The following is a 26,171-nucleotide window of genomic DNA, read 5'->3' as shown; positions in this document are numbered from 1 at the left end:
TTGTATCTCTCCCTCTCCTTAAAAATCTAACTTAAAATTTCCAGCTCCATGAAGTCTTCCTTAACTAAGATGAAATAGTTTCCAGTTCACTTCTATCTACCACTGGCCCACTTTCTCCTTCAATGTATTATCTTTCATTCTTTGAATATGTTATTGCCCATCTATGTACAAGGAGCTGTGCTAGATTTTGAGGAAGGATAAGGAAGATGAGTAAGAGAGTCCCTGCCTTTAAGAATTTTCCAATCTAGGGGAAAAAAAAATCTACACAGGTAACTACAACATAGATAGTATTTAATAATTATTTCTCTGAGGGATTTTTTAAAAAGTAAAAGAAGAGGGCTTAGTAGTTAAAAGATTATTTCCAGGTGGGGAGATCAAAGGAAGACTTTATAAGTAGGTATACAGAAGTATCTTTTTATGAAGAATAATTTTCTCTAAGTTATGTAAAATTTTGTGCATCAAATATGCATTTAATATTGTTACCAAAATTTGAAGGTTATTAATTAGAGCATGGAATGAATTGGAGTCTGAATTTAGACTGTTCTTATGGCAGAGTTTACAGTGAATAAGGAAAGAAATTTTTTTCTGTTTACACGTAGCTGTATATCATGGTTTTAACAGAGGAGAGTGAATTTAATCACCTCTGAATATACCTTATGATGCTGTGTGATTTTATAAGGGCGTACTCTTTGGGAAGAATTTTTAGTTACATCTAGGAGGGGAATACTTTGGAACTTCCCAAGTATGCTTTAAAAACCAGTACCAGAGATGGAATTTGGCACCATCCAGAACACTTTCAGGAGAGAGTCTCACCTATAAAAGATTTCCATTACCTGAACTACAAAGAAATTGAAGAGATTTAACCCTCAGTGAATATGTAGTGTGTGCCAGACATTGAGTAAACTCTTTAGATATATCATCTAATTTAATCTCAACAGATTAGCCTCTCAACCTATGAGGCTGTCACCACCAACAACACTAGAAGGAGACGTCAGTGCTAAGTATAAGCTTCCACCCACTGCTTGATTCAGAGAGGGAAGCAGAGCAAATCTCGAGCCTGCATAAGCCAGCTCTGGGTGGAAACAGTCAGCTTGCCTTCCCTTTCGTAGCAGCAAGGAGAAAGCTACCTCTTGAGGCTTAAATGGTGATGCTTGTATCCTCCGTTGTCAAAACAGGAAAATGAAGCTGTTTACATTTCATAGTGGCCATGGTTTGCTGTAGGGATCACTACTGGAAAATTATCTGTGACTGCATTAGTCATGTGTGAGCATGAGTTTCTGCCAGCTCCTTCCCACACATTCTGAAATCTTTAGTTCTGGGAAGGGTACAGATACTGAATTACTATGGGATTTTGTTTGAATGTTAATACCTATGTTCTTCAAAGTCATTATGTTGATTTCCAGTCAGTTTGAATGTTAATACCTATGTTCTTCAAAGTCATTATGTTGATTTCCAGTCAGTAATACAGTTAACATTGCAGACCTTTCTTGTTCCCATTCTTTGAGCGTCATTGCTCTTTTTAATAAGCGCTCAGCTTTGAATGGTAACCTCAAGAATGCCTTCATAATTCAAAACATAGTGGAATCTTAGTTAACTCTGTGTAACTGGACTTTGTTTTCCCTCTTAAAGTTCTAGGCTTCTGCATATCATTCAATGTTGATGTGAAAAACTCATTGACTTTCAGCGGCCCAGTGGAGGACATGTTTGGATATACTGTTCAACAATATGAAAATGCAGAAGGAAAATGGTAAGTTAATGGGTTTTGTTGTTGTTGTTTAGTTTTCTTACAAGGTAATGGAAAATATTATTTGGTTACAGTTCGTTTTATGAATGAGACTTAGAATGAATCGTTTATGGTAGGAAATGCAGTCTAATCATTTGGTAATGGAAACTGAAAAAGTGAAAAGGAAAAATTCCTTGGCAATATTAAAAGACATGGTTAGTGATTCTGTTGAAACCTGGGTTGACCTCAGGGAAGATCCTTATCCAAAATAGTCATTGTTTTGTAAGTATGTTATTCTGGCAAGAGTTCTTTAATTGTTCTCATTTTAGCATGGCTGAAATTCAGCAGGAGGTATTGGGAGGCAGATGAGATCACTTCCATAATATAATATTGGGCTTATATTTTTGGTGCTTTACTGACCTACTGAGTTTGGTCTATTACTTATAATGAACCTTACTGAATTTCTTTTATACACTTTAAAAACCCTTTAATATTGGTTAAGTTCACTTTAGTATGTTTTTTTTAAAGCATATTTAACTTTTGAAAAATTATACAAAATTATTAGAGTTCTTTTGCTTTATATTTAACATAATTTTTAGGGAGTCTTTTTTTTTTAATTGGACCTTGTAGAAAAAGAGAACAGGAGTTAAACTTTGCTTCAGTTTAGTAACTAAACAAGCCCATTTTTCTAGTGACTACAGTAATACAAACAAAAATGGATCTATATCTATTTGGAAAACAGTGAGCTATCTCTCTACTATATTTCACAGATGAAAGGATGTGACTTTTTGATATTTCACTTTACCTGCTAGACTTGCTTAATTTGGCAATAATCCTCTAAATAGTATCAAAGTAAGAATTTGAGTTCTCACATTTTTCAAGTACAGATATTGTATCCTGGGTATAAACTAAAATTTGTGGAGGTGCTTCACTCTTCTTCTCTCCCTATAAATATCTCAGATAAGACATCTAATAATAGAGTATGAGTTTTTATATCCTCTGTCTTTCAATCCTATGCTCTCACTTTACCACCCACCTCCTTTTTTAAGGTTAAATGGATAAAGTCACCCCTCTAGATACCAATTTTATTCTTTTAGGCATTATGTCTGCAATTCAGGGAGTTCTACCTCTGGGAGAATAATGTGAGTGGGCCAACTGGTCAAGCTTCTCTTTGTGCATAAGCTAGAATAAACTGACACTCAGTGCATGTTTTTCTTAAAAAGCTTAACTTTTACATAAAACACGTATTACCGTGAATTTTCACTTATTACTAATAGTTACATAAATTTTAAAGAGGAATAGCAAAACTTAAAGTCTTAAACCACCTACTTAAAATGAACTGTCTTTTTAAAGAATAGTCAAATAACAGTCAGCCCTTCCTATTCACAGGTTTCGCATTCGCTGATTAAACCAACTATGGTACCAGAGTTGCGGTGGGCGGACTGTACCAGGCCGTTTTATATAAGGGACTTGAGCATATGCGAAGTTTTGTAGCCACTGGGGGGCCTGACACCAATCCCCCACGGATGCCGAGGGATGACTCTATTGTTAGCAGATTTTATGAAAGTCTGGTTTTCATTCTCTGATAGTGAGGAAAGCCTGTAAGCTTCCTCCCTCATCCAGTCATGTCTCTGATTTTAGGGCAGTCTGCTATCAGAAGCCCTGAATTATCTGAATGGATCTTAGTAGAGTAAGAAGGCATTCATATTTCCTCTTGGAACTTTAGTGCACCCACACGATTTCTTCAATTCAAGAAGGAGGAAGTGATGCTTGATTCTTAAGCTGAATCTTGAAAGATGACTTACCTTTCAATAACATAAGAGATGTCACTCTAAGCTGGGAAGCTACATAAACAAGGGCATAGACCTGAGGATAAGTGAGAGTGTTGGTAAGCAAACAGATCTGACATTGGGATGATAGAGGGGAAAGATCTTAAAAGCCAGACAAAGGAGCTTGTACCTAAGTAGAGGGTACTGAGAAGCCATTATAGGTTGTTTTATGAAACTTAGTTTAGGAAATTATGTATAGATTGGATTGGAGAAAGGCGTGCCTGAAATCGGGGAAATCCATAGGCAAGCAAGGACAGCAATCTGCTTAAACAATGAGGCCTGGACAAGGAGGGCGAACTGCAATGAAAGAATAGTGTACCCAAGATAAATGTAGGTGAATAATTAAATCTTAGCGGAAGTCTGGGAATGGCAAATGAAGGTGTAGGAGGTGTCAAACACATTCCAAAATGTCTACACTGGATTACCGGGAAGTGGGTAGTCATTCAGAGACAAATGTACAAGAAAGGAAAATCAGTTTTATCAGGAAGTTGATGAGTATGGTTTTAAACAGCTTGAGTTCAAGGTAATGTCTAGGTACTTGGAAACTTCAAAATGGAAAACAGAAAGAGGGAGAAGTTAATGTATCAGGGGACATGCTTAGAAAGCAAGAACTGGTTTTGGTTCCCGCTTGCAGCCCTGCGCATTGCCCAGCATCCGGCACAGGACCTTAAGCATAATATGCACTCAGTAATGCACTCCACTCAGTTGGCTGAACAACTGAATCTAGTTTAACTTCCTGTCCTCATTGATGAAAAAACAAAACACATAAAAAAGTAAGGTTAAAAGTGACTCTCTCATAACTATTATCAAAACAAAGTGTTGGCAAGTATGTGGAGAAAAGGGAACGTTTGTACACGTTAGTGGGACAGTAAATTGGTGCAGCCACTATGGAAAACAATATAGAGGTTCCTCAAAAGAACTGAAAATAGAGCTACCCAGTTCTGGGTAAATATCAAAAGGAATTGAAATCAAGATCTCAGATATCTGCATTATTCACATGTTCACTGCAGCATTATTCACAATAACCAAGACTTGAAAGCCATCTAAAATGTCCATTGTCAGATGAATAGAATTTAAAAATATGTTATATACATACAGTAGAATATTATTCTGCCTTAAAAAAAGAGGAAAAATTTTCCATTTGAGACAACATGGATGAACCTGGGGGACGTCTTGCTAAGTGAGATAAGCCTGATGCAGGACAGATACCACATGACTCCACTTACATGAGGAACCTAAAATAGTCAGACTCATAAAAGCAGAGCATAGAATGGTGGTTACCAGGGGTTCAGAGGAGGGGAAAACAAGGAAACATTAGTCAAAGGGTACAAAGTTTCAGTTAAAAAAGATGAATAAATCCTAGAGATTTACTATACAGCACAGTGCCTATAGTTAGCAATACTGTGTTGTACACTTAAAATTTGTTAAGAAGGTAGATCTTAAGTTGTGTTCTTATCACAAAATAATAATAATAAATAACAACAACCACTACTAAAGAAAGCAGGAGGAAACTTTTGGAGGTGATGGATATGTTTATGGCATAGATTGTGGTGATGGTTTTAAGGATGTATACTTATCTCCAAACTCATCAAGTTGTATACATTAAATTGGTACAACTTTGTGTATGTCTTTCATACTTCAATAAAGTGTTTTGTTTTTTGGTTTTTTTGCGGTACGCGGGCCTCTCACTGTTGCGGCCTCTCCCGTTGCGGAGCACAGGCTCCGGACGCGCAGGCTCAACAGCCATGGCTCAGGGGCCCAGCCGCTCCGTGGCATGTGGTATATTCCCAGACCGGGAATCGGCAGGTGGACTCTCAACCTCTGCGCCACCAGGGAAGCCCCGTTGTTGTTGTTGTTGTTGTTTTAAAGTGACTCCCCTAGGGAAATATAACTACTTGGGGCCAGAGCAGAAAATAGGGCTCAAGTCTCTGCACTCCCAGTCTAGGACTGTTGTCCTTATTAGAACTATATTAAAAAGCAAATGTTGATAATAACTGTATCTGGCATATAATACTTTACATTTTAATATGTGTGTGAGAGTTTGTGAGCATTTGAATGTATATATGGATATCAGATACTTTGATTCCATTCTGATATTCCATATTTACAATGATTTTATGGAAAAGGTGTGAAAAATCAGGGAAACAAAAACAGTGTGGTCAATTGAATTTAAAAGTAAATAAAGTACAAAAATCTAAATGTCCAAATCTTTAAGGATGGCATGGTAGCAACATACCATTCTAAAGAGATCCAGGCACTGGTCATGCAAAATAAATTTTAGTAATATGTTTGGATATTCTGTGTTTATAAAATCAGGATGCAGACTTACTTTAAGAAATGGACTATGAAATAATTGATATATTTGGGAGAACATGAATTTTGTCATTTAATTTTCTCCAGAGGTGGGAATCTGGAGATTTTTTTTTAATTAAAAAAAAAAATTTTTTTTTTTTTAAATCATCCTGACCCATCTTACATCTTGCTGAAGTATTCGTAAAGGAGTACTTGTTGACCCATAACAAGTGCAGTCTGTGTATTTGAAAAGCATTAGTTTAAATCTTTGGAAAGAATAAACAGTTAACAGAAAAGGCGGCCTATGCCCCCCTTTATGTTTCAGAAGTTTCCTGTGGAGTACAACCTACTTTATATCTTTGGCTCGGAAGCCACATGTTTTTTCAGTAGCAGAACACATTATACTTCTGATTAAATTCAGCTGTTGTTCATCATGATTAGCATGAGCTGGAGCATCCAAGTAACTGCAACGTGGTTCAGAAGAGTCACAAAGAATACAATTGGTTTAATAATTTTGCTTTGAAGAGAAGAAACTCAAATGTGCTCAGCATTGAGCAGCCTTCCAGAGTTAGTTGTTATCACCAGTACAGCAGGGCTCTGCCAGATGCGAAAAAAATGAGATGCTGGTGTGGGACTTTCCACTCTTTGTTGTTCTTTGCTTCCTTCCTTCCAGCATGTGCACCCACCCCTCTGAGTGCTATCTAAGCATCCATTCTTAGGGGCTTCGGTGACTTCAGTGGGCCTGTCTTTTCAAAATAGATTCTCGTGATGCAAATACTTCCCTAGCCAATCCCCAACCCAATATATATCAAAATGTACTGGCTTCATGCCTTTACCCTAGAGGACCCTGCTTTGTGCCAGGTAAGGTTTACTAGTGGGCTCGAGTGACTGATGCCCAATGTATGTGTGTTTTAAATAAAGCCTATTCAAGCTTGGGGTGAAAAGACTTTTTAAAAGTTTTATCAAATTTTCTCTCACATATTTTAATATAAAGTTTATTTTAAATTGCTTATAACATCTTTTGAAGTTGAAATTTCCTCTTTGCCAAATGTCAGTTCTTTGGTTCATCTCATTTCTACCCCTCTACCTTTCATGACTGAAAAGCACAACAGCTCATAGGGCCACTGTATAACTTCATTCTCTAAGATGACCAAACACTTACTCTGTTGTTTTTTTGTTTTTTAATGCCTGGCAGGAGGTACTTGGCACTCTGATATAGACTTTGGCTTGGAGACCAGGAAAGAGTTAGGTGAAAAGAAATAATGTAAATATGAGACAACAATCTCCAGGAAACTATCTTTTACAGAAGAAAAACATATAAATATGAAACAGAGCAGTCAGAGGCCAGCTACCCTTCAAATTAATATAATAGCAGTCATATTGACAAAAATAACTATTATGAATAGGAAGCATTTCTCAGTTTATTAAATTTTATTATATTTGGAGCTTTTTCATGGAGAAGAAGTGTTTCTCTCACTTTGATGATCTTTGAGTTCATCAGGTGTTTCTCTAGTGATCAATAATGAGACCCAGAACATTCTTTAATCCTCAATCTGCATACAAATCATTGCAATAATATCATATAAAAAGCAGAAATTTAATATAAATAAAATTTAATGAGTTAAAGCAAACTTGCATTAAAGTTTAAAGTAACAATATCCATCGTTCATGAAACAATGTGCTTTGGGTCTTCACCTTGACCCTATGTGTTTGAGTGAATATGACTGTTATCCTCATTTTCTAGACAGGAAACTGAGACTCAGAGAATGAATTGCCAAAGGTTTAACACAGCGAGTGTGACAGGGCCAGGATGTGGAACCCCAGCCTTATGCCTTCAGCCAGTTTGCTCCTATAACAGCAAGGATTCTCTACAACCTTGACCTGTGGAAATGCCTGCTGTGTCACCCAAAGGCATATATGGTATTCTGCTTAAGCAAAATATCCAGCCTCTAAAGTGAAAAAAAAAAAGACTTCACAATTAGGACCTCTTAGCTGGTCACATGAATGACCAGGTATTCCTTATTCAGATTCTTAGAGCATTTGATGCAGTCATAATTTATTCATTCAATAAATATTTATCGAATGCTGATTTTTATATCTGGCTCTGTTATAGTCACTCAGGATATATATGAGTGAATGAATAGGTGAAAATTCCTGCTGTTGTGGAGTTTATATTCTATTGGGGATGGACAAACAAAAAACAAATAATAAACTTAAACAGGTAGGTTATATGTCAGAATGTAATAAGTGCTGTGAGAAGAAATAGAGCAAGATAGTGGGGCTTGAGAATACTGAAGATTCCTAAAATTCCATAAACTCTATGCTGATATTCTTCTAGGATCTTGTCACTTTTATGCAGCTTGGGAAAAGTGAGGCTTTCTTAGGATTAAGGGGTGGGATATATTCCAGAGTTGCATGTTTGATGTCAGAAACACACAAATTTGTTTTATATCCTACGTCCTGTGTCCTGCTTACCCATTCTTTATCACTGATCCCAACTCTCAAACTCCCTGTCTCAGTCCTAGCCTACTACACTCTACCGTTTTCTGAGTTCTGACACCCCAGGCTTTACTTATCCAGAATATACAATAGGCCATGGCTCCAGTTGCTATATCAGGTTATTTCCAATTATCATCATACTCTAGAGGTTTCTATTGGCCTAGAGTTCAAATATAAATTCCAGAACCTTTCCTTCAAAGTCTACTGCTTGCCAGTCTCAACCTTCCTACTCCAGGTTATACAGAAGCTTTATGCTGTGTTCCAGTCACCCATACTTCCTCATTACCTTCCATTTTCAGCCCTCATGCTCCTGTTTCCACATTTTTGCCTGGGATATCTGTGATCTCTCTTCTCTCCTGCCTTATAACCTAATAACTTTATTATTAACATACTGTTCAGAACTCACTTTTTTATAGATTGTTCTAGATTTTCCCCAGTTAATGGTTCATGTTTTCCAGCTAATTAGTACTCCTCCATACACTTATAATTTGTTCTATTCAGACGATGGACTCTTAAAATTGGAAGGGTCTTTGGAGGCCTGGAGTTTGCGGCATGTGGGCTCCAGTTAGGTGCACAAGCTCAGTAGTTGCAGTGCGCGGGCTTAGTTGCCCCACGGCATGTAGGATCTTAGTTCCCTGACCAGGGATCGAACCTGTGTCCCCTGCATTGGAAGGTGGATTCTTTACCAGTGGACCACCAGGAAGTCCCACATCCCTCTTTAAAAGCTTCAATAGTTCCCAACTCTCCCCTCCATACAATAAATCCAAAGTTCTTAAAGTGCACTGTAAGAACATATGTGATCTGGACCCTACTTACCTTGCCAGACTCAAGTTCCACTCCAGCTACCCTGAGTTACTTGAACTTACCGAAAGAGCCATGTGCATCCCTTCCTGCTTCTAAGACTTTGCTGAAACTGCACCAAGTTCAGAACTATTCAATATAGTAATAGTACATTTATATTTTTGCTTCTCCCCTAAGTTTTAAGCAACCTTAAAAATTGTGTTTTATCCATTTTATATTCCCAGTGCCTGGCATTAATGCTGAGCATGTAGGATTTTCTTAATAAACATTAATCAATCTGTCTAGTCTCAACTTAAATACTTTCATAACATATCCACTACTTTTCTCCAAACTGTTTTAACTATAAAGCTTGTTTAATCAATCACATTACAAAAGGTTTTGAAAAATTGGGGAAGAAAACCTTAAAGCCTAACCATAATTTCCTTAATAGAATTTGTTTTTTGGTGTACTCCCTTTTAATCTATGTTCTACATAGATAGAGTTGTCCATCATCTGAAAATATGTATATAATAATAAAAAGAACGAGCACTTAGATAGCACATGTTATAAGCCAAATACTGTACTAAGCATTCTATATACATTAGCTCATTTAATGTTCATGATGATCGTGTCAGGTAGCTACTCTTATTATTTCCATTTTACAGATGAAGGAACTAAAGCACAGAGGATAACTGGCTTGTCCTAAACCATACAGCTAAGTAAAGGGTAAAACCATGATTTGAACTCATGAAGTCTGGCACCAAAGTTCATGCTATATTTTATGGAGAGGATTAAATTACTTAGGACATGGAAAACACTTAAAACAGTGTTCTGCACATGGTATAAATTCAATAAATGCTGGCTGTTTTTATCATTGCTGTTATAATAAGTACATTGAATATAATTTGGTATCTTTCACTTCAAATTGTCATAGGTTTTCAACAAATTAGGTAGGTTTTTACTTTAAATTAGGTCATAACTAATTTTTTATCCTACCATGCAGTCTTATTAACTATTTTTTTATGACTGCACAATATTCTATGGAATGAACCTACAATAATTAATTAGTCTTGCTGTTGATCACACTTCTTTTAAACTTTCATGATTATATATACCACTATAAGTATTATATCTTTATGCATTAAGCTTGTTTCCTTTAATTTAGGTCTTTTTTTTAGGATAGATTCCCAGAAGAATTATGCGTCAAGGGGTTTGAACATTTTTATGGTTATTTATGTATATCAGGAATGGCTTTGCAAAGGCATTATATCACAACTATGTTTTAGGCAGTCTGTTCAACAATTCAGTATTTGCAATTGTTGTAAAACTTACTTCCATAATACTAGCTTTGTCCAAAGGACTTACACAAAATAAATCCCATCCCTTTTCAATATGACAAACTTTCAAATTTTGAAAATTTTTAAAAGGAATGCCCAATCCACCTGCACTCCTTCACAACCTTTCAACTCTCCTTCAGACATTTTTTTCTCCATGCTAAACGTCCTCAACTTTCCCTCAAGCGTCTCTGGTCTGACAAAATTACCAGAATCTTAACTATCTGAGTCATAGTCTCCTAAATACATTCCATTGTGCCTATGTCCCTCTTCATTTGGAGATTCCAGACATGGCCCGACAGTGCAGAGCACAGAGGGGCTATCACTTTCCTTGACCAGGGCATCTATTTCTAGCAATGATGCCTAAGGTCACATTACCATTACCATTTTTGGCACTAAAATACACTGTTGGCTCATGTTTTCTTGCTGTCAACCAAATCTTCCATGACTTTTTCACACGAACTTCTATTAAGTCAGGTTTCCCACATTCTGTACTGATGTAGATAATAGTACACAGTTAAGTGAAGTTATTTACATAGGTTCTTATTAAACTTTACTAGTTCAAGTTTCTTGTTCCAGAATGTTGACACTTCTGAATGCCCAAATTGGTATTTTGATTTACTTGATGAGTACCTTTATGCTTTCTGTGTCTTCACTTAAGTCATTAACAAAGATATAGGCTAAGTCAATCCCAAGTGCAGTCTTATGGTATATAATTAGAGTCCTTTGGTTGCTAGTAATGTGTCTTTGTTTTTTTTTTTAATTTAATTTAATTTAATTTTTTATACAGCATGTTCTTATTAGTTATCCATTTTATACATATTAGTAATCAGTGTGTTTGGATATAGCTGTTTAGCCAGCAGTGAATCAGCAGCTGTGGATCCCAACAAGTACCTTAACATTCAACCACATTCACCCATCCTGTTCCTGAAGATATCATAGGAAACCTTGTTAAATGGCTTGCTAGGACTAAAATAAATCATGATTACATTTTTTCCATTAATTATTATTAGAGTGATTTCATACTTCTGTCTAAAAAAAAATAAGTGATTTTAAACCTCAGTCTCATAACTATCCTTATTTTAAGTGCCTACAAACTAGTATATACTAACATTAAACCTTATGATATAATGTTTATATTTCCTGACCTCTCTATGACATTATCAATTCCTCGTGGGAAAAAGTCATTTATACTTCCATGTGTGTTTTGTAAATTAACACAGCAGCAGGTTTAAACAATAATTATGATTTCAGCCCCCAAATAAAAAAAAATGTGTTAAAGTAACATATAATACAAGAAAATAAAATATTCTCAAGTCTCTCTCCTATATATTTTACTGTTTTTTAATTTAAATCAATCTGCAATTTGAAGAAGACACTCTGCTTATTTTAGATAACATTAAGTTACTAACTGAGGATGGCTATCTAATTATGTCTATGGGAACTACTGTCAATTGTCTTAGAACTAGTCATACAGAAATAAAATGTTTCTCATTATTCAAAAATATTAATTGAGTTATTTAATTTCCAGGGTGCTTGTTGGTTCTCCTTTAGTTGGACAACCCAAGAACAGAACTGGAGATGTCTATAAGTGTCCAGTTGGGAGAGGTGAATCATTACCTTGCATAAAGTTGGATCTTCCAGGTATGTAAAGTCAAAATATTAAAGTCTGGGGCTTCCCTGGTAGCACAGTGGTTGAGAGTCCGCCTGCCGATGCAAGGGACACAGGTTTGTGCCCCGGTCCGGGAAGATCCCACATGACGTGGAGCGGCTGGGCCCGTAAGCCATGGCCGCTGAGCCTGCGCGTCCGGAGCCTGTGCTCTGCAACGGGAGAGGCCGCGGCAGCGAGAGGCTCGCGTACCGCAAAAAAAAAAAAAAAAAAAAAAGTCTGATCCTAAATTATGCCCAGCATTCTCACTGAAAGTGAATTTCAACCAACTCAGGAAAAGATTAGAAGGAATCTATAAACATTCTTCCATTTTATTATTCAGATTTACATAAAATGGCATTTTGATGCCTTCTGCCCTTCATTTGCTTTAGAAATTCATCATAGAATATCTATATATATAGAAGGTCTTACTAGTTTTGTAACTTGTAACCACCTCCATTGTTCAGAATCCTTTGTGAAACCAGTGGTAACATAAAAAGAACTCCTCTAAATAAACCTATCCATCCCATTTCCTCCACAAAATTTAACAGTGTTTGTTTTTTTTTAAAGAAAATAACATGAGAAATAGAAATTTAAATTTCAAAAAGAGAATTGCAAAAGGTAAATTTATATTGAAATGTATGTCTTTGATAAAAGTATCAGCATAGTTAGAACAGGACTAGAAAATTCCTACTAGAACTATCCAGGAATTGGAAACCTGTCAGTGTTCTGTGCAATATTAAGTACCATGGAAATGACTCATCCTCTTCAGGTTTATTTAAGATATTGTATTTTTCAGTTCTCCTTTTTTTCAATTTCCTACTTGTTTATTATGAGCATTTTTTCTTTACATTCAAGAGCATAGCTACTTTAATATGTCTTGCCTGATAATTCCAACATCTGTAATATCTCAACATCGCTTTCCATTTATTACCTTTCAAATATACCTTCCAAATATACCTTCCAAATATACCTTAGGTCATATTTTCCTGTTTCTTCTTATGTTTATTAATTTTTTATTGTATCCTGGATTAAACTCTTGAGTTTTAAGTGTGGAGATTCTAGATCTGTTATGTGCCTTTGAAAAGTCTTAACTTTTAGTTTTAGCAGGCAATTTACTTGGCTGAACTCAGTTTCCAAACAACAGCGGGAAGCAGTTAAAATCTCTATTCAATTCTTCTAATTTTTTAGCTGGGCTGTGTGAAGTTTACCCTGCACATGTACAGTTCAGGTCATTCAGATGTTTGGAAAGAATATCTGTATATACTCAAACTCTCCTTTTGTGGCTCTACTTTCCAAGATACCCCCCCCCCCCTTCACTTGGCACTGCTGTCATTGCCCCATTCTCTGTCCTCTGTTTCTTCTAGACAGGAAGACTGTGAGGTCTATCTGAGGTTTAGCCACTGACTCAGGCCTTCCCTTAGGGGAAAACAAACAAACACAAAAACAGGAAACTCATCCAGTTCTAATCTCTTCTTACAAGTATAGACTCCCTTCCAGTTTCTGCCTGCTCTTGGTTGCTTTCCAGTGCCTTCAGACGGTTGTTTCATACATTTTTTTTCCCTTTTCCTAGAGCTTATAGTTGTTATTTGCAGAAGAGTTGTTCCGATAAGAGCAACTCCTCCATTACTGGAAACTGGAATAGAGTTTTTATATTAGTGTGAAGATGTTGGCTACACTGAGAACAGTACGGAAGTTTCTGCTGTAGTCTCTCATGTCCCAGGAATGCTCATCCTGTGTCAACGGTAGTATAAAAAATTCTAATCTAGATTATTCAAGACCAGTTCCAGATGCTTTTAAAGTAAACCAGATTGGATTCTGGGACAAAGACCAATGCTCAGATTAGGAGGTGATTGTGACCTTTCAGGAATCTCTGCTTCCATTCCATTAAATCTACATGTAATCTTAAGGTAAGAAAAACTTCTAGGGATGAACAGTGAGACAAATCTTTCTTGAACTTGAGTTTTGCCACTTTGAATTATTTTAGTGCTCTGCTAAGCAGGGTTTAGAAGCTTTTGCCTTTCCTGTCCAATCTTTTTTTCTTCTTCTTTTTTATTGTGAGTGAGTGGAACTTCTTTTTGCCAGGTTGGCATGCTTTAGGGCTCAACATTCTTATTTGTTCTGTCAGATGTAGTCCCTTCATTGTGTCTTTACCCAAACTTCCTGACCACTGCTCTAATCTTGCTCCAGTTTTCTTTGTAACCCTCCTGATGTCCCTGTGATGGTGAAACTAATGGTCAAAATCTTGTGTTTGAGTTTTCTTTTCTGGCCTTCTACCCATTTTCCTTCTTCCTGCCAGAAATCATGTTTCATCATTGGTCATATATAACATGTAGATGTAACATGTTGGATGATTGTATAAGTTTACTTTGCATCTACAATATTATGAGACTAAATATTTTATTTATTTCAATTAGCAAAAATATGTGAAAAGCTATCCCATGTTCTCATTGCCCTGATAGTTTACAGTTCAGCAAAAGTATGTGAGACAGTGATCCAGACAAAGTTTCTGAGACAAAAGCCAGAATGTTTTAATGAGAAGACACTTAATTTTACTTTGTTTTCCACCATCATAAATGTTTCTTCTATTTTTAGTTAATACATCAATTCCCAATGTCACAGAAGTAAAGGAGAATATGACATTTGGATCAACTTTAGTCACCAACCCAAATGGAGGGTTTCTGGTAAGAAAAGGAAGAGTCAAGATAGTTAATGAACCAAGAATTATATTACAAATCTTTATAAAATCTGTTATATAATTTTTAATCTTATGACTTTAATTTTTTAAATTTTTTAAAAGGCATGCGGGCCCTTATATGCCTATAGATGTGGACATTTGCATTACACAACGGGAATCTGTTCTGATGTCAGCCCCACATTTCAAGTCGTGAACTCCATTGCCCCTGTACAAGGTACAGATTTTATGCAATGTTTGTGCAGTGTTTGAAAAGAGTAAGCAATGAATGAGACATATATATACACGGGAGCATACCAAAAAGCTTGAAGTATTTTCTCGGCTACCAGCATTACCAATTTAGGTAAATGTTTGCTTTGCCAATATATAACCAAACCTCACTGCTATTTTGGAATTGATATTAGTGTAAATAACCTTTACAGAGTCATGTCTAAACATCAGAGCTAAAGCTGTCACATTGTTTTTATTTAAAGGGTGAGTTTCTTTGAGAAAAGTAACCTCATTTGAAATATACACAGAATGAGAACTGTATAGAGAATTCATATTGAGAAAATTTCCAAAGATAACTCAGACAGTGTTAATTAAAATTAAGTAGGTATGGGTTTCACTTGATGTGAATCCCAAACCAATTGTTACTGAATGCAAAGAGTATTTCTTATCACTCTTCTTCTGATTTAAAAAACTCTTTTTTCTGATTTTAAAAGTAATGTGTCCACTTTGTAGGATATCAGTTCATCTTTTAAAATGAGTTCCTTTTAGCTGCGAAAACATTTCATATATCTCTAAAGATAGACACCAAATTTGCACGATTGAATCTTTTTCTTGCAGAATGCAGCACTCAGCTGGACATAGTCATAGTACTGGATGGTTCCAACAGTATTTACCCCTGGGAAAGTGTTACAGCTTTTTTAAATGACCTTCTTGAAAGAATGGATATTGGTCCTAAACAGACACAGGTAAGGCTTCATGTTTTGATTTCTGTTGTCCTAAAGATACAAATGCATGGAGTTTTAATGACAAATTCTTCTGAAAATAAATTAATCAATAAAGCTAAAATTTAGGATGAGCTTTGTATTCCATATCCCTGTTATTGCTGCACGTTACTGGCAGGCTGTTTATTTTCTAAGCAGAAAGTATTATGAAAGCTGCATTTTCAATGCTCTGAGAAAATATCCCCTATAGATATCTATAAAATCATAATTTAATTCTTAATTATGAAATAAGCATAGCCACCTTTGGTAATATCAGAGCAGGGTTTCAGAATTTGTAGAAACTATTCTGATATGCCATCATAGTGTCTTTTCTCCTGTTGTACAGATAAATTAGGAATCGGCCACAGGATACTGCTGTAAGTCTATTTTCCCCTATATTTAATCATTTCTTTTCTTAAGTAAAAAGCAAATGCTCCAGGCTTTAGCTGCAGTAAGTTGAATAATTGGGTATTTTTCTCCCAGTGAGTCTCTGTTTCTAAACACATCCCCCTTTATTGCCACTAAATAAAGTGGAACTTCTCACATGGATCTTTCACTTTAGACAGTGAGTTTCGGTTTAATCAGTCTAACGTTCATTAATATTATATGGCCACATGGCTTAAAATATGGATAAGACGCAATGGATAATAGGAAAATTAAATGTCAAAGTGAGGCCAGTGCCTTGAGGGTAGGAATTAACACTAGAATCAGAGTCAAAAATGGCTGCTGCAGAGTCTGGGGACCTCAGGAGAGCACAGGAGACGACTGGGCTGCACACGCAGTCCAGTGTTCTTTTCTTTTTCTCTGAGAGCTCTACTCTTGGAAGAATTTCTGGGACACTGAAAAAGTTGTATGACTGCATTAATATTTGTCACACCTGCATTAAAATTGGGATATATGGGCTTCCCTGGTGGCGCAGTGGTTGAGAGTCCGCCTGCCGATGCAGGGGACACGGGTTCGTGCCCCGGTCTGGGACGATCCCACATGCCGCGGAGCGGCTGGGCCCGTGAGCCATGGCCGCTGAGCCTGCGCGTCCGGAGCCTGTGCACCGCAACGGGAGAGGCCACAACAGTGAGAGGCCTGTGTACCGCAAAAAAAAAAAAAAAAAAAAAATGGGATATAAATAGACACATCTATATACACATATATGTATGTGTGTGTATACCTATGTATACACACACATACATATATTACATCATGCATATGTACATATACATACATGTATCTGTATATTTATATTTTCTATTTTTATATCTGTGTATATATATATTTTTATACCTTTATGTTTATTTTAACTATATAACATAATTTTATTTTATAATATATATTTATATAACACATATTTAAAACATATATATTTTATTATATATATATATATATATATATATATATATATCATACATTTTCCCAAAAGGATGGTAGTTGAAAATTGCAAATTAGAACTCAAACTTCAAAGTGAAATGTCATATGGCTGTATTCCAAGGTTGAATGGATCTCTTTAGAGAGCTAGGTGAGGGGTAATTCTGTGTATATCCTAGTGGACAACAGGGAACTTCTTGAAATCAGAGTAAAATTATCATAGGAAATTGTACTTTTCTTATAATCATATCACAAAATGTCAGTTTTCCTCGATGCAAGCTTCTTATCTGCAGTCATCTTCCCAAGTGGATTGCTGGAAGTTTGGAGAGGATATTATCCTTCTTCTTGCCACAGGGCATCAGGTGGCCTGCATCCTTTAGAAGACCACTCAGAATGGTGACCTGCTTCTCCTTTTTGTACATGTTCCACATGGACCCCTTTTTTTCCCTTCTGAGAACTTCTCTCCCTTCTTCCTTTCCTCTCTTCCCTTATCCTTTCTCTCCTTGGTCAATAAGATTTCTAGAGCCATAAAATTATAGCTGGAAGGGGTCTTAGAGGTCATTTAGCCCCAAATCTCAATTGATGGAGGGGACCTGAGAAGCTAAGTGACTTGTGCAGTGTCTCTTGCTTGTTGATGGCAGATTTGAACACACAGCTGTCCAACTGCAGTGCAGCTGTCTTTCCTTTCTGAGACCTCTGCTACTAGAGAAGTTTCAGAGCAGGTGCCATCTGATGTCCCTAAACAGTGGTCTCTAGTCCTTTGTCCCTGTGCCTCCTCGGCCAGCCCCCTGGTTGGAAGCAGTCCAGGACTCTTGGTGCTCTGTTGCCTGCCCTGACATACCTAAATTCAAACTGCTGATCACAGGTCTCCCCTCTCTCAACACGTTCCCCACAATGAATTTTCCTCCTTTCCACCTGTTTTATCCACCTCATTTTACCTTCTTATCCAATCCTTTCTTTCCAAAGCTAATGACAGTCTTGGAATATTTTAAAATGTGTATTCTTTTTTAGTCATCTGAATATTTGATTTTACTTTTAAATTTATCTATTACACTATAAAAATTAATGTTTTTGTAGCTATTTGTGGAAATTAGTGCAGCTGTGACATGTTTGAAGTTTCTCCACAGCTTCAGGAAGCAAACCTACAAGGCTGTTTTAGAGGAATAATCACTGTTTCAGTGGAGATCTGTGCCCGTGGCTCAGTTTTGTAAAGAAATAGCTAACAATCAATTGCTTATATACTCAACCCATTCTGCTGCAGTTTGATGTTTCCATCTATGAGAACTATAATTAATTTTACATTTCAGTAGTGAGAGTCCCAATAGAGGAGCTATTCTGTCCAGCACCAGTGGAATTCCAGCCTTCCAGAGTGGGCTTCGTGGAGTTTTATGTCTTTCTAGGAGGAAACAGTGGCTCTATTCAGAGGAATGGGGACGATCCCTGGGGTCTAGATGCTGCCAGTGAATGAGAGGGACACAAACTTACTCTGAGAAGAGTCAGGTCACATTTCCTTGGTTCCATGACCCCATTCCTCAAAGAGGAAGATTTCAGAATGCAGCCCTGTGCACTGAGTCATTTGTAGCATCTGCAGAGGAGCTGCTTAAATTGCTGAGTTTTTATGTCACATTTTGCTTGTGTCATTCATTATGGAGCTTAGCCAGACTCATTCATTCATTTATTCACTTGTTTTTCCTGAGGATTTACTATGTACCAGGCTCTGTGTGAGGGCTTGGATAATTGTGGAGAATAGACAGATGCGGCCACTGCCTTCATGGAGCCTCTGTAAAAAGCAGTGTTTCTCCAGATGTGGCTCGTGGAATTCCTCCTTCTTAATCCCAGAGGTACTTGGACTGTACCCCAGACATTAAGAATCAGAATCTCTGAGGGTGGGGCTACAGAGCCTGCATTTTAAGTAAGCAACCCACATGATTCTTAAATAGGTTAAATTTGAGGAACAGTGGATTAAATGCATTATTAAATTGATGTGTGTGGTGTGTGTGTCTGTGCTTTGCTGCACCGTCCAGATTACAGGGACCTCAAGACTGAAGCCTTTATATCTCTTTTTATCCTTGTCAGTGCCCAGCCCAGTGCTTTGCTGTGACATAGTGGCCCTTTAATGAGCACCTGTTGAATAAATGTGTGTATCATAATGAATGTATTTTTGTATTTTTCTCTGATAGGTGAATATTTAATGAGATTTTTTCTATAACTGGCATTTTAGTATTCTTTTAAGTATATTATTTATATATTAGGCTTTAGGGTTTATACTTTAGTCATTTCTAATCTTTTTCTATGTTGGTTTAAGTTGTATTAATGACTACTTTCATAAGTAACCCTCTAAACAAAAAGGATTGAGAAGGACATTTACTAAGCCATCACTTTTGCTAAACTGTATTTAATAGTGTTTTATGTACAACACATTTAAATACCCTTTAAATTTGACCTTCCTTCAGTGGAGTCAGACAAGAAATTCCTTCATAGAAATTTGGAAAGATACTTTCACTTCAAAGAAATACGTACTAAAATGTATGCTTTTCTTTCATGTGGTCTTACAGTAATTCTCTCGAAAAACATAGACAATTTATTTTAACAATCATTTTTTTTCCTGATTTATTGATAACATAGTTTAAATAAGGGGTTTTTTTTGTCTTTTGTTTTTGTTTATTTTCAATTGAGGCACCCAATCCTGCCCTAAGATTGGCAGAATTAACTTCTGGAATTTTTCCTTCCCCTACTTAAATGTAAAAATGAATTTCAAGAGATACTACCCAGAAGAAGATACAAAGATGGAAAGTTACAAGCTAGATACAGGACTCTTTAAACTCCTCTCCCATATCAAGAATATAAAAGCATTAAGAATGAAGTTGACGGATTTGTGAAGCGGATTTCTCTGTAGAAAGAGCCTAGTGAGAAAGGCTTCAGTGAGATCATACAGTGAGATTGGTGTGTGTCTATGAAAGTTGGGACTTGCAATTGATGAGTGTCTGACTGCTGCCTGAAATATCTAAAGGGCAAGATAGCTGTCTGGCTGCTGATGGGCGAGTTAAGGCAGTGGGATTGGCCTCACACCCAGAGTTGTCGGTACAAAGAATGTGTTTCCCATGGATCATTATGGAATCAAGTTAGCTCCTGTCCATAGAATCTCCTGGAAGTAAGTGGAGGCCTCTGCACAGAACAACCGAAGCTATCCCTGATTCCTAGGGACCACAGTAGTGAGATGCATTCACTCAGGCAAGGATGCAGGTGAAGGGAGATCTCCAAAGAGCCCACCAGAAAGATAACACCTGTTAGCACCTACTCCATCTTAGGACAGCACCAGTCAAGTACAAATTTCTGTACCCTGTATTTATCTTCCCTCCCTCCAACGGTGGAGATGTCAGATATTATAGTCAGCAATCTGAGAGAAGAGGGGCAGAGAAACAAAGAAACAGCCCGTCATGCCCTTTCCTCAACTACAGGCTTCTCACCTCCCATAAGCTTTAGTAGGGGGAGGAGAGATTTAACTATAAATCAACTTTGATATTTTGTCTTATTGATTTTGTTTTAGTTTAGGTTGAACCATATGAAATTGTTGCTATTTGATCCTTTTTTGACCTACAAATACAGCACTTTCATGTGGTACAACCTAAATTAAAATATAGAGCTTTTTTAAACAGACATTTTAAAACTAAAAATAATAAAAGTCATAAGACATTTATCTTTCCATCCAGTGAGAGCAGAAGAATTTGACCCTAAATAAGTTTTAAAGGGATCATGGGCCAAAAAAAAAATTTACATTCTAATTATACCTCATGAGTTCTTGTTTGTTATATCGATATTAATTACAATTATTCACTTGATACAAAAGGTAAAGATCAAATATTATGGCCTACTTTCTGCAGTCACAGATTTTTCATTTAGTAATTGCAATTATTGGAAAGGAGTATCAAAGATATGGAATGTTTCTGGAAGTAATTTTCACCTCCACAGCAAAAAAAAAGGAAGGGAGGAAGGGAGGAAGAAAGGAAGGGGGAAGGAAGGAAGGAAGGAAAATAAATTTTAAAACTTTCATTAAAGTTTCCATATGACAATTAGTATACATTAGGAAAATGCAATGCAAGTGACAAAAACATTCACCCTAAATAGTTACTCAAAGTTTCTCCCATGTTTCTGTGTAGTCCCATTAACACTTTTTGCAAACATAGTCAAGGAACTTTTGCAAACCAGTTTTTTACCCAAGACAGAGTAAAGGCTATAAAATTGTTTTGTATAAAACCACCTATAAAAATAAACCTGAAACATTCTGAGCTTGCCATAAAAGATATGATGGTATAAACATTATGGAAGTCTTATTGATCCTCAACACCTAAACATAACATTGCTTTTAATAGTAAGTGAGAATGATATAAATATGCCATATACAAGTACATTACCCTAAATAAAAGTAGTAAAGTGTGAGGCTTGATATAAAAGTGAAATATACTAATGGAACAATGTCTAGACTGTTCCTTTCAAGAGTATAGCATAATATTAAACCAGGCAAAATGAAAGAGGGAAATTAATTAAATTTTAGGAAAATTATTTATCTTTCTTTTTACGACACATTTTATGGCTATTTCCCTAGGAGCCTAAACTGTGAGGCTCCTCATAGGTTAGGCTAATAGCCTAAACTATTCACTGTTTGGAGGTCTGAGAAGAAACCTGTCTGAGCTGTGCAGCCATATCCTTGTCAGTCAGGCTGTCGTTTCTGAAAGCGATGTTGTGAATGTGGTGAATCTTCTTGCTCACTAGCGTCCCGGTCTCCGTTGTCCTCTACCTCCATTCATCACTCATCTGAGTTATTTTCCCCATATAGAGTCTGGATCATGGAATTTCCCCGAATAAAAATCTCCTATCCTTGCCTGTGGAATAATACCCAAGCTCTCCAGTGACTTATAAGACGTTCGTCACCTAGTGGCTGTCATTCCACTGTCTCCTGCCTCCTTCCCTTCTTGCCCTGTAGCCACTCCTATCCTGGCCTTCCCTGAACACGTTGCTCTATGCTCTCGTGATTCTTTCTGCCCAGAAGGCCCTTCTCCACCCCAGGCCCCATGTGCGAGGTAAACCTCTGAGACTCAGTTCAAGCGTCACTTGCTCTGTCCTTTTCTGTGGTTATTCCCCCCACCCTTCCCAAGAAAAATCCCTTCCCCTCCATATTCCCACAGCATTTACACACCCTTCGTCCACTGCTCTCATCACTCAGTGGCATCGCTTTTTGTTTCGTGAGTGCGTCTCTCCTCGTGGAATGTGAATTCCACAATGACAGCGTTGTGCCTTAATCCTTTTATTTATGGAATACAGTTCAGAGTTTCCTGCATTGCCTAGCACATAGGAGGCAAGTCATTTATGTTGGAAAAATGTAATTTCTGGAATTTTTAATTTCTCCTTGTGTTAAAAATCATTATTGTACTGACCACCATCTCTCACTCTGCTTCGTGAAGTCATTGAGCTGGAAGGGACTTGTTTGTGGGAGACACCCCAGATTCCCCTTTACATTGTGTTTCAGGCTTTTCTTTGCAGGTTTTCAACACATCTAGCCCCATTCACCGCTGGTCCTGATTTCTCCCATAGTCTTCCGCATTTTAACATCTTCTAGCCTTACAGTTTTGAGCATGGGTCAATTTCATTGCAGCATCTTCCATCAAGCAAGAGACCAGCTAAAGACATCCTTTTCTTAGGACCTACATCTTTTTTTTTCTAATAAATTTATTATTTATTTTTCGTTGCATTGGGTCTCTGTTACTGCACAGGGGCTTTCTGTAGTTGTGGTGAGTGGGGGCTACTCTTCATTGCGGTGCGTGGGCTTCTTATTGCTGTGGCTTCTCTTGTTTTGGAGCACGGGCTCTAGGCGCGCGGGCTTCAGTAGTTGTGGTGCACGGGCTTAGTTGCTCCGCGGCATGTGGGATCTTCCCGGACCAGGGCTCAAACCCATGTCCCCTGCACTGGCAGGTGGATTCTTAACCACTGTGCCACCAGGGAAGCCCAGGACCTACATCTTTAATTTACCGACTTTATTTGTGTTTCTGAGGAATCATTTCTTCTACCTATGAACCAGTCCTGTTCATCCCTGTCCATAGTGACAAAGGTTAAGCCAGGTTTCAGCTAACACAGCCTTGAATGGTTTGTGTTGACAGTTGATTTGGATTGCAGCCTGTATTACCACCACATTCATACTCTCACTTAATTGCAGTAGAAGCATGCTGTAGGGCAGGGCTTTTGCACCTTACTTTGGTAAAAGGAAATATAAAATGACCAGATGCAAAGTCTGAGCTCTTATCAGATTAAGCAACTGTGTATCCTACAGAAACACAAAAAGCTTTACTGTGCTTCCCTGTCATTACACCCGTAAAGAAGCTATTGATTGGATAATGTTAGTTCTTGAATGAAAACCCAGAAACTTAGCTCATTTGGGGCATTAAAATTTAGGCGCTGGTGTTATAAGTCTAACTTAAGAATACAAGGTAATCATATAATTCTAAATGAGGAAATAATTCCATTCCTTCATGATTCTTTGACTCAGTATACTTAATAGCTATTTTAAGCACTTCTCTTTTTTTTAAAAAACTCCCTTGTCATTCTGTTGTGACTTTAAGTTTTACAAGAAAAAATTAGTGATTTTTGTGATTTCTAACAGCATCATTCCTTCCATATTCCTCACACTCACTTTCCTCCTTGTTCTTTTCTACCCTCAAAAGAGAAAAAGCCATTTGGATAATTAATTCATTTTAATTTAGCAGATATTTATGAAGTATCTTATTGGTCAAGTATTATGCTAGTTGTGATAGCAATATAAATAACAGACTCTAATACTTTTTCCCTAATCCTGTAAATCTTCCAACTTAGAAATGAAGTAAAGTCTTGTATTTGGATAATTGCAATGCATGACAGTGTGACATAAATATAACAAGGGTGAATAAAGCAGAACAATTAATTGATCTTTACGAGTAGATAACTCAATATTAGAATAAAGCAATGTTTTCCAAGCTATGTTGTTTGAGGTGTTGAATATGTTCCTTACAAAAAAATATTCTCTTAAATAAAAATAAAATACATCAGGTCTTCCAATTCATGATTCACAACGCATGTTTTCATATTAAAGATTCTGGGAGCACTTTCAAAAGAATCCACTTATGAGTCAGAGTAGAGCAATGCAGGAGTGAGAGAAAGCCTTGCTCTTTTGCTCCATTTGAAATTTGTGGCATTTTTTTACTTAATATAAATAGCAGAGGGAGGCAGACAGACAGAGACAGAGAAACTGTTATACTTTGTATTAACAATTGCTTTCCAAGATTATTTGATCATGGACTCTTTAAAAAATCATACCTAGCAACTGAGAAAGTTAGTATTCCCTGGAAAAGGGGTAAGGGAGTATTAGTTTGGGGCTTATCTGAAACATGATTGCAAATTTTATGTTTAAGTGGAAAGTTCTAAGTGTTACAAACCCCTTGTTCATGTAACAGAATCCTCAGCCAGTTGTGTGCCTGGTTTATGCTATAATGTGAATCAGCTCTTACTTCTCTTTGGATTTAGATTGTAATTACAACTGCTTAATCAAGAAGTTCAAACTGCATCTCCCCAGGAGCTAAATGTGTCCCTTACAGTTGTCTCTGAAAAGTAACTTTTCTTTCTACTGTGGTTTATCCCCCCTTTATAAGAATCTACTGTCACTATCTTCATCTACTCTTTACTGATGCCATAAGCTGCTCTACCCATTCTCTCTTAAAGATAGCCCACATTTAACCCATTCTCCTTTTAGCTGCCATCTCTGCCTACTTTTTTGCATTTAGCAAAAATGCCTAGAACCTTTCCATCTTTACTATTCCTCACCAGCTCTCTTCTTAACTCCACCCTCTGGGTCTTGTACCATTCCAATGCAATTGGCCACTTCAAGTCAAATATGGTGATTATTGATTGTTTATCTTTCCGCAAATTCTGGAATGCTTTAAATGTCTTTAATGATCATCCTTGACAGATTTTCCAGGCTCAAGCCTGCTTTACTTCCTCCCATTCTACTATCATACTCTGCTGTCTGTTCTTTACCTGGGTAGCTCGTTCAGAAATCTGGATCCTCCTTCCTCCATGAGGGCCTTACAAATGAGACGATAAATGTGCTTGTGATTCTCTCTTCTCCTGTTTCCTCACCATGTGTGTTCATCACTTTTTATCTCATTATTTAATTCTCATACTTATTTGACTCGGTTGTAGATGCATGTATACCCATTATGCTAGTACAAATCTGTTTCACCTGCCTTAAATTATAAACTAAGCTGGGACTGAAACTATTTCTACTAAAGTGGGTCTCACCGGTACTCAGCAAAGCATTACATATGTCTTGTGATTTGAGCATTCTCCCGTGATGAAAATTAATAAATGGCACCCTTTTCTGGGGAAGACATAGCTGACCTTATTCTATCTGGCTCCTAAGGAAATAGGAACCCCTGTGTCAGCCGGAGACCTACACTGAATGTCGTTTTCCTGAGATGTGAGTTCCCACTGCCCACTCTTCTAATTTCCCACACTTCTTTATGTCTCTCTTTTTCTGTTTATCATTATTTCCCTACTATCTCAGTGTTCTACTTGCCTATGTGAAATGTTATAGTCATCTAGTAAGAATGTATGAGGGTCAACTGTGAGCAAAGCAAAACAGTGGTAGAGGATAAGAGAATACCAGAAGCTATGATGTAGTCCATACTCTTTACCCCTGCTTGCCCCTTCCTAATTTATAATGGAGTTGGGAGATAAAGCACACATACAGAAGTTGAGAAGAACGCAGGGCTCACAGGAGCAGCACAGACAAGTTTGCTTCACAGTTTGAAGAAGGGGAAGATCAGTATGGACTCTTGGCAACTAGGTGGACACAGCTGCAGAGAAAGTGAAACTTGAATTGAATCTTACCAAATGGGTAGACTTAGCTTAGTTGGAGGGAAAAGGAAGGGCATTTGGTCTGGATAGAGTTCATCCCGAGGAGTCCTGAAGGTGAGGATGAATAAAGAAGGTAGGGCCAGACTGTTGAGTGGCTGAAA

At 37.2% G+C, this 26,171-nt stretch overlaps 1 protein-coding gene across 4 annotated transcripts in view; it reads left to right on the top strand.

The window, feature by feature from the left end:
- Nucleotides 1-26,171, top strand: part of ITGA1 (integrin subunit alpha 1) — a 191,179-nt gene that overhangs the window by 81,400 nt on the left and 83,608 nt on the right. For 3 of the 4 annotated variants that reach the window (XM_032625791.1, XM_032625792.1, XM_032625793.1), the window contains exons 2-6: nt 1,630-1,747; nt 11,989-12,101; nt 14,701-14,789; nt 14,906-15,017; nt 15,629-15,756. In XM_032625791.1, the coding sequence (XP_032481682.1) occupies nt 1,630-1,747; nt 11,989-12,101; nt 14,701-14,789; nt 14,906-15,017; nt 15,629-15,756 (560 nt within the window). Of the gene's footprint in view, nt 1-1,629; nt 1,748-11,988; nt 12,102-13,890; nt 14,016-14,700; nt 14,790-14,905; nt 15,018-15,628; nt 15,757-26,171 lie in introns of those variants that run through there. The other variant, XM_032625794.1, reaches the window with a different exon arrangement.

The sequence above is a fragment of the Phocoena sinus genome, chromosome 3 (genome assembly GCF_008692025.1).
Source record: "Phocoena sinus isolate mPhoSin1 chromosome 3, mPhoSin1.pri, whole genome shotgun sequence".
NCBI lineage: Eukaryota > Metazoa > Chordata > Mammalia > Artiodactyla > Phocoenidae > Phocoena > Phocoena sinus.
Note: the sequence above shows the minus strand (reverse complement) of the source record. Positions and strands in the feature narration are given on the sequence as shown.